At 45.6% G+C, this 10,043-nt stretch overlaps 1 protein-coding gene and 2 non-coding genes across 3 annotated transcripts in view; 1 reads left to right on the forward strand and 2 right to left on the reverse strand.

The window, feature by feature from the left end:
• Positions 1–5,661, reverse strand: part of nup98 (nucleoporin 98 and 96 precursor) — a 31,316-nt gene extending 25,655 nt beyond the window's left edge. Inside the window, exons 1-3 of the mRNA XM_034227396.1 lie at positions 5,418–5,661; positions 3,547–3,656; positions 2,042–2,137 (exon numbers count right to left, since the gene is read on the reverse strand). Coding sequence (XP_034083287.1) covers positions 2,042–2,137; positions 3,547–3,625 — 175 coding nt within the window. The 5' untranslated portion in view covers positions 3,626–3,656; positions 5,418–5,661. The remainder of the gene's footprint in view (positions 1–2,041; positions 2,138–3,546; positions 3,657–5,417) is intronic.
• Positions 5,662–5,935: 274 nt separating this feature from the next.
• On the forward strand, positions 5,936–6,007 carry trnaa-cgc. The gene has a single exon. It is a non-coding gene; the product is annotated as a tRNA-Ala (tRNA).
• A 3,790-nt stretch (positions 6,008–9,797) lies between these two features.
• On the reverse strand, positions 9,798–9,870 carry trnav-uac. Its single transcript has one exon. It is a non-coding gene; the product is annotated as a tRNA-Val (tRNA).
• Positions 9,871–10,043: the final 173 nt, after the last annotated feature.

Below are 10,043 nucleotides of genomic sequence, written 5' to 3' on the forward strand. Positions count from 1 at the left end.
CTGTGTGTTTGAGTTTGACCCCCTGCTCTAAAGTGTCCGAGTTGAAGCGTCTGTTTGAACAGTCTGCAGGAGGCAGGGACTTGCTTTCAAGCAGAACAGAAACTAACTCAGAGGAGTGTTCACGTGTTCGGCGTAATGACGTACAACGGCCTCCACGACTTCTGTAGTCCTGTTCAGCCACTTGGTAACAACCATCGTTTCTCAGACACGTCCACTCTTCAGAAATCACAGTGGGGTCACTGCTGATGATTTAACGTAGAACAAAACGTGACCCGTCTCTTCACTGTGTCTCAACCACAGACCTTAGTTCAGATAGTCTCCTAAACCCTACGGAGCGATCCCATTGGCTCTGAGACCAGGGGACAGGAAGTGGAGACACTTGGGGTTTCAGGACGCGTCACTGCGGCTCGACTCTGGAAGAGCTAGCTGCTCCGCTACACTGAGCTATGTTTGCATGAATATAACGGCCCTGTTATTTCAGTAACTACTTGTTTGAGTAAATAAAGATATGATGATTCAGACCGTTTGTAGAAGGGCTGTGCCGACGGTTCAAATGCAGCTTTTTTTTTTATCCACATGCATTGCTGCTGATTGTGGTTCAACGCAGCATCAGTGCACAGTGTCAGATGAAGAAGAGGCTTCACTGATATCAATATCACACGAAGGGTTCAATCACATTTCAGTGGTAGCTGCGTACGAGTGTTTTAGAATCGTGTGAGCAAAACGTATCCAACTCCAGTTTGTTGTAAAGTCAACTTTTATACTTTTATTGACAAAATACGTTTTTATTCAACCAAATATTAGGTTTCAATCAATGTTAACGTTTAGCCTCGAAAACAACATGAGTTATATTAGTTCACGAGAGAGGACTTCATTAGGAAACTCATCAATCTCATTCATATCTTTTTCCAAATAAGGGATTAAGAAAGAAAACAATTCGGGTGAAATTTGAAACTTCATTTGAAAACCTCAAACTATTCTAAATGTAAACAAGGACCTTCGGTCCACGCCAACATGCTGAGCATGGAGACTCGGTCCACGCCAACATGCTGAGCATGGAGACTCGGTCCACGCCAACATGCTGAGCATGGAGACTCGGTCCACGCCAACATGCACAGCATGGAGACTCGGTCCACGCCAACATGCTGAGCATGGAGACTCGGTCCACGCCAACATGCACAGCATGGAGACTCGGTCCACGCCAACATGCTGAGCATGGAGACTCGGTCCACGCCAACATGCTGAGCATGGAGACTCGGTCCACGCCAACATGCTGAGCATGGAGACTCGGTCCACGCCAACATGCTGAGCATGGAGACTCGGTCCACGCCAACATGCTGAGCATGGAGACTCGGTCCACGCCAACATGCTGAGCATGGAGACTCGGTCCACGCCAACATGCTGAGCATGGAGACTCGGTCCACGCCAACATGCTGTGCATGGAGACTCGGTCCACGCCAACATGCACAGCATGGAGACTCGGTCCACGCCAACATGCTGAGCATGGAGACTCGGTCCACGCCAACATGCTGTGCATGGAGACTCGGTCCACGCCAACATGCTGAGCATGGAGACTCGGTCCACGCCAACATGCACAGCATGGAGACTCGGTCCACGCCAACATGCTGAGCATGGAGACTCGGTCCACGCCAACATGCTGTGCATGGAGACTCGGTCCACGCCAACATGCTGAGCATGGAGACTCGGTCCACGCCAACATGCACAGCATGGAGACTCGGTCCACGCCAACATGCACAGCATGGAGACTCGGTCCACGCCAACATGCTGAGCATGGAGACTCGGTCCACGCCAACATGCACAGCATGGAGACTCGGTCCACGCCAACATGCACAGCATGGAGACTCGGTCCACGCCAACATGCTGAGCATGGAGACTCGGTCCACGCCAACATGCTGAGCATGGAGACTCGGTCCACGCCAACATGCACAGCATGGAGACTCGGTCAGCGCGACACTGAACAGCCAAACAATACAAACGTCTGATTGGTTATTTTTTTCGAATGAGACAAGATCTGACAAACCAGGTTTAGCCTGAGCGGGACCGAACAGTCCTCCAGTGTTGGCGGCCGCCCCGAACGCTGACGTCCCAAAGCCTCCCGTCGTCCCAAAACCCGCGTCTGCAGGACGATATCATGCTTTGAGTTCACCTCTGGAGAACTCTCTTAGACTACATCACATAACTGCTCTTTAAAGGTCCCCTACTTTCATCAGTATCTCAGGTCTCAGATATATCCAGAGCCTGTCTCTGATTGGCTGAAACACCAAACAGATCATTGCAGCATTACCCACAATCCCCTCTGTTTCAGCCCTGTTTCCAAAGTGCTGATTCTCTGTCTGTTACTTCAGATGAAAATAAGGAGCCCCTCCCCACGCCCCTCTGAGAGACATCTGGTTACAAAGAACTCAATGGTGCTCTAGGAGGAGATTCAGGTGATAAGGGGGGGGGGGGGTTACCGTGGTTGCTGATTGGCTAATGGTTACACAAGACAAAACATCGTTATGACATCATAAAGTGGCCAAAATCTGATCAGCTCATTTTCAGACAGGTTTTTATAGAAATGGATCAAAAAGAGAGAGAATCTTTGTTCCTGAAACTTTCAGAGTCTCTTTCCACAGAGGGGACACATGTTGATGTAGAAGAGACATGAAGAAGAGGGGACACATGTTGATGTAGAAGAGACATGAAGAAGAGAGGACACATGTTGATGTAGAAGAGACATGAAGAAGAGAGGACACATGTTGATGTAGAAGAGACATGAAGAAGAGGGGACACATGTTGATGTAGAAGAGACATGAAGAAGAGGGGACACATGTTGATGTAGAAGAGACATGGAGAAGAGGGGACACATGTTGATGTAGAAGAGACATGAAGAAGAGGGGACACATGTTGATGTAGAAGAGACATGAAGAAGAGGGGGACACATGTTGATGTAGAAGAGACATGAAGAAGAGGGGACACATGTTGATGTAGAAGAGACATGAAGAAGAGGGGACACATGTTGATGTAGAAGAGACATGAAGAAGAGGGGACACATGTTGATGTAGAAGAGACATGAAGAAGAGGGGACACATGTTGATGTAGAAGAGACATGAAGAAGAGGGGACACATGTTGATGTAGAAGAGACATGAAGAAGAGGGGACACATGTTGATGTAGAAGAGACATGAAGAAGAGGGGACACGTGTTGCTTGGTAGGGGCCCTTTAACTGCACCATGAAGCTGATTAACGTAGCATTTCAGAAAGCTAATGCTAATCAGATCTTCTGTGTATACCATCATCTATGAAACATTAAGGTTGGATGGGTCAGGACATGGGGGGGGGGGGGGGGGGAGACCTTGAATATTCAGATACTTTAGAAGAAGATATAAAATCAGTATATTTAGGTCGTAAGAATCCATCAGATCAGTCAAAGTGTTTGGATTATGACGCAGCCCAAACCACAACGTGGACCCTCTATGAGCTGAGGGGGGGGGGGGGGGGTTTGAATCCCAGAGGTTTCATTTAAAGTAAATAAACAAAACTCACTTTGCTGTCCGAAGGTGGAAGCGGCGCCGAAGCCCCCCGTCCCTCCCCCGAAGGGAGTACCAAAAGACTTGTTGAACATCTTGTCCTGCTAGCAGGCCGGCATAGGTGGTCTGTGAGGAGAGAAACACAACATGTTGAGATACCTGCAGGGGTCTGTCCTCCCAGTGACCCTGCAGACCTCCCTATCCTGTGTGTCCACTTTAACTGTCTTCTCCATGATGGTGTGTTTTGAGCATGTTCTGTTGCCTCTTCGAATATTTAACTAATTGTACCGTGTCCTTAAATCAAATGTATTATTAGCATAACTCTTCACCCTTCAGTAAAGATAACCGATCACACCACCTCTATGCGCAAAATAAACACCATCACACACTGCTATATAACATGGTGGTCTTAAATACAGTAGGTAGTCATTGTTCATTACCTCTGGCATGGAGACTAGTATAAGGCCATAGTAGCATTACATTTACTTTCCACCACATCTCACTCAATCAGATCTTCATTTGAACAGAAGTCAAAGGGTCATGTGTAATATAATTTACTGGACTTAACCTCCCACTGTACATGTTACATGTATATTCAATCTAATGTTTAATAATCCATTTCTTGCACAATTAATGCTATTTGAGATGTTAAATGTTGGATTGTTTATTTCTAGTCTTTTCTCTTGTGTGCAATGCCTTGTCTTGAATGCTGTTGCAACGCAAACATTTCCCACATCGGGATCAATTAAGTGCTTCTTATCTTATAAAGGCAGTACAATTACACGAGCTTTCCACCACATACAGGTCACTCAATCAGGTGTTCATTTGAACAGAAGTCAAAGGGTAATGTGTAATATAAGGCAGTACAATTACACGAGCTTTCCACCACATACAGGTCACTCAATCAGGTGTTCATTTGAACACAACCCTGTTGAAATGAAGGACCCATTTGAACTCGGGAGCCCGGCTCCACGTGTGGTAAACCCGGGTCTCTGTGTTAGTAAGAACCGTGAATCCAAACATCAACCAGCAGTCCCAGCAGTCCCAGCATCCCATAATGCAAGTTTAAAAGCACTAAATTAACCAGTCAGAGCCAGATTAAACCAGTTAGAAACCGAGACTCAACACACAGCGAGGGATAACACTGACATATCCAGGATAGCATGTCAGCTAACACCAAGCTAACACCATGAACATCTTTTATTTAGTTTAAATATTACGAGATGATTTCCAGTATTGGTTGATTTATGATGAGCAAAATAATCCGGTTTTAACACGTGGTGATTTGAAATGTGGCCTTCTGTTTGAAAAGACAGAGTTTTTAATTAATGTGATTATTTTTACACAAATGTCACGTTTTAAACACACAAAAAACAATCCTCCAGTATCTATTGTTTTTCTTAATGACAGGAAATTATACAAACGCTGTATTAAATGAGGCAAAAGTGAATATAATTGTACACATTTCTGAACACCTTAATTCTGAGAAGCTTCTTGTGTTGTGTTTTAGTTGTTCTCTCTTTTCTGTTCGTGATGAGATCAGTTTTAAAGAAATAAACTCTGATGTTTAAGAACCTTTTTCTGATTGTATTGGAATAACTGGTCAATAAAGTTTAAAAAATAAAATAAAAACCAAGCTAGCACCATAGATTAACCGTAACTTACTTTATCTATTAACACACCCAGCTACCAACAAGTCACATTGTAACTTGAATCTTCTTCTTTTAAATCAGTAAACACTCACTTTAATGCGTTAAAGTCACTATTTGTTGGACAGTTAGAAGCTACGTGACAAGCTAACATTAGCTAACTAGCTCCGCGGCTAAATGTTAGCAAAACAAAAGCAAAGACAGACAAAGAACGGGCGTTATTTTCACACACATCTACCTTTCACAACGATGTGATGGATGTTCGGTTGTTTGTGGACCTTTCTCCCGTAATGTTAGAGCTCTGGAGTCCAAAATGTACGAAGATAAAAGTATCTTTAGCTAAACATTTAGCTTCGTCAACGAGGAGGGAAAACTCAGGAGCGTCACTACGCACTTTCATACGTCTGACGTCATGACGCAGGGACGTGAAAATGAGGCAAAAAATAGATAATAATTAAAATAATATATATCTATGTATTCAAACATTTATATATGCATTCATTTATTTGTCTATTAATTATGTCATGTTCCGTCCTCCCCTTTTTCACTGTCTGAATGAAACCCCATACAGGTCCGTTTCTGGTCAGGAGGCAGGAGGGTTTTGTACATGTCAGTAATAACACCTGTACTCAAGTCCTCTTTTTAAACATGAACTTTAACATTAACGAAATATAGTATCAGGATGACATCAACATGTATTTATATAAGTAATGGGATGTATAAACACCGTCTTCCGGTCTCATTTGTGCATCACGTGGGGATGTAGCTCAGTGGTAGAGCGCATGCTTCGCATGTATGAGGCCCCGGGTTCAATCCCCGGCATCTCCACTTTTTCACCCGGAGCATCACAGGAAACACTGGGAGACACGACACACAGGAAACACGAGAGGGACACACAGGACACACTGGGAGACACACAGGATACTGGGAGACACTGAGAGATACACTGAGAGACACACAGGACACTGGGAGACACACAGGATACTGGGACACTGGGAGATACTGGGAGACACGACACACAGGAAACACGAGAGGGACACACAGGACACACTGGGAGACACACAGGATACTGGGAGACACTGAGAGATACACTGAGAGACACACAGGACACTGGGAGACACACAGGATACTGGGACACTGGGAGACACTGGGAGACACGACACACAGGAAACACGAGAGGGAGACACAGGACACACTGGGAGACACACAGGATACTGGGAGACACTGAGAGACACACAGGACACTGGGAGACACACAGGACACACTGGGAGACACACAGGATACTGGGACACTGGGAGACAGACACACAGGATACTGGGAGACACTGAGAGATACACTGAGAGACACACAGGACACTGGGAGACACACAGGATACTGGGAGACACACAGGAGACACTGAGAGACACACAAGACACTGGGAGATACACAGGACACACTGAGAGACACACAAGACACTGAGAGACACACAGGAGACACTGAGAGACACACAAGACACTGGGAGACACACAGGATACTAGGAGACACTGAGAGACACACAGGAGACACTGAGAGACACACAAGACACTGAGAGACACACAGGAGACACTGAGAGACACACAAGACACTGGGAGATACACAGGACACACTGGGAGACACACAGGATACTAGGAGACACTGAGAGACACACAGGAGACACTGAGAGACACACAAGACACTGGGAGACACGACACACAGGAAACACGAGAGGGAGACACAGGACACACTGGGAGACACACAGGATACTGGGAGACACTGAGAGACACACAGGACACTGGGAGACACACAGGACACACTGGGAGACACACAGGATACTGGGACACTGGGAGACAGACACACAGGATACTGGGAGACACTGAGAGATACACTGAGAGACACACAGGACACTGGGAGACACACAGGAGACACTGAGAGACACACAAGACACTGGGAGATACACAGGACACACTGAGAGACACACAAGACACTGAGAGACACACAAGACACTGGGAGATACACAGGACACACTGGGAGACACACAGGATACTAGGAGACACTGAGAGACACACAGGAGACACTGAGAGACACACAAGACACTGGGAGATACACAAGACACACTGTGAGACACTGAGAGACACACAAGACTGGGTTGCAAAATTCCGAGAATTTTCAAAGATGGAAACTTTCCATGAGAATTAACGGGAATAAACTGGGAATTTTCTAAATTGAAGGTTGGCTCTTCATAGGGAACTTGGCATTCGGGCAAACCTAAGTCTCTCTGAGCCGGACACAGAGCCTTCCTCAACAAGGCTGGACAGTGACACGGAAGAGGAAGACTCAGAGTGATGTTGATGAGGCCCGGAAGAGCCCGTTGACTGAAAGGGTTTAGCCAAAATGCAGAGGATCGCTTGAAGGGAGATTTGCATGTTGAATGGGACTTTGTGGGGATTTTTGGATCGGGGTGCATTTTTGTTCATTTTTTAATGAGTGGGGTTGGGGGGGATGAGTAATATTTAACTCAACATTCCTGTTTTCGTTCTTCAATTAAACAAATAATTGTTCACTAAAATAATTAAAACTTGTTCTGTTCTACTTTAAAAAAAATTTTTTAAAAAAAAGTCAAATGTCATGTTTTTTGTTTAATTTTGCATCGAATATTTCCAAAATTCTCCAGCTTAACTTCCCATGGAACTTTCCTAACATTTTTCGCACCTTTGCAACCCTACACAAGACACTGGGAGACACACATGAGACATTGGGAGACACTGGGAGACACACAGGAGACATAGGGAGACACTGGGAGACACACAGGAGACATAGGGAGACACTGGGAGACACACATGAGACATTGGGAGACACTGGGAGACACACAGGAGACATAGGGAGACACTGGGAGACACACAGGAGACATAGGGAGACACTGGGAGACACACAGGAGACATAAGGAGACACTGGGAGACACACATGAGACATTGGGAGACACTGGGAGACACACAGGAGACATAGGGAGACACTGGGAGACACACAGGAGACATAGGGAGACACTGGGAGACACACAGGAGACATAGGGAGACACTGGGAGACACACAGGAGACATAGGGAGACACTGGGAGACACACAGGAGACATAGGGATACACTGGGAGACACACAGGAGACATAGGGATACACTGGGAGACACACATGAGACATTGGGAGACACTGGGAGACACACAGGAGACATAGGGATACACTGGGAGACACACAGGAGACATAGGGAGACACTGGGAGACACACAGGAGACATAGGGAGACACTGGGAGACACACAGGAGACATAGGGAGACACTGGGAGACACACAGGAGACATAGGGAGACACTGGGAGACACACAGGAGACATAGGGAGACACTGGGAGAGACACACAGGAGACATAGGGAGACCACTGGGAGAACACACAGGAGACATAGGGATACACTGGGAGACACACAGGAGACATAGGGATACACTGGGAGACACACATGAGACATTGGGAGACACTGGGAGACACACAGGAGACATAGGGATACACTGGGAGACACACAGGAGACATAGGGATACACTGGGAGACACACAGGAGACATAGGGAGACACTGGGAGACACACAGGAGACATTGGGAGACACATAGGAGACACACAGGAGACATTGGGAGACACATAGGAGACACACAGGAGACATAGGGAGACACTGGGAGACACACAGGAGACATTGGGAGACACATAGGAGACACACAGGAGACATAGGGAGACACTGGGAGACACACAGGAGACATTGGGAGACACTGGGAGACACACAGGAGACATTGGGAGACACATAGGAGACACACAGGAGACATAGGGAGACACTGGGAGACACACAGGAGACATTGGGAGACACTGGGAGACACACAGGAGACATAGGGAGACACTGGGAGACACACAGGAGACATTGGGAGACACACAGGAGACACACAGGAGACATAGGGAGACACTGGGAGACACACAGGAGACATAGGGAGACACTGGGAGACACACAGGAGACATTGGGAGACACATAGGATACTGGGAGTCACTGGGAGAGTGGATGGAACATGACAGAAGTATAAATACATGTGTAAATAAATGTATGAATAAATACAGGAATAAATTAATACAGTCTGTATTTATTCATTCATTTATTTACACATGTATTTATTTATGTATACCTATGTCATGTTCCGTCCTCCATAGTCGTATTGTGACAAGAGTTTGTTGTTGTTGTCTTGTTACTGTCTTGTTGTTTGTGCATGGACTTTGAAAACTAGATGGCTAATCCCACTTTAAAATGTGGTTATATAGTTTAGGTCTGATTATGGCCTTTTTAATAGCATCACACTGAGCTCTAAAAAATATATATATTCCGTTCCTTACAGTCTAATTGTATATATAATATTTATATGTTGTTTACATTTTGGATGTTTTACGTCCAAACCGGATGTGTCTGCATATTTTAGCTTCTCTGTCTCCGTAAAACTTGAAATCTAATATCTTTCTGTATTGTGTCAAATGTTGGTCGGGTTATCATCATCTCTACATATTTATAAATCTAATAAAATAAAGCAGTTTTGTGAAATATTTAAAAAATAAAATCACTGGTTCCACTGGGGCTCGAACCCAGGACCTTCTGCGTGTAAAGCAGACGTGATAACCGCTACACTATGGAACCTGCTGCCATTATCGTGACGTACTTCCCCTATTAATAGACCGTTACAGGTCATAGGTTTAGAAGCTTCTGAATTACTATGGTTTAGAATTAAAGTTTGAATATTCAATGAACTACTGTGGAACCTGCTCGGAGTCGCCCAGGCGTTGAAGCAACAGGAAGGGTGTTGTGGTGGG

Source organism: Gymnodraco acuticeps, unplaced genomic scaffold (genome assembly GCF_902827175.1).
Source record: "Gymnodraco acuticeps unplaced genomic scaffold, fGymAcu1.1, whole genome shotgun sequence".
Classification (NCBI taxonomy): domain Eukaryota; kingdom Metazoa; phylum Chordata; class Actinopteri; order Perciformes; family Bathydraconidae; genus Gymnodraco; species Gymnodraco acuticeps.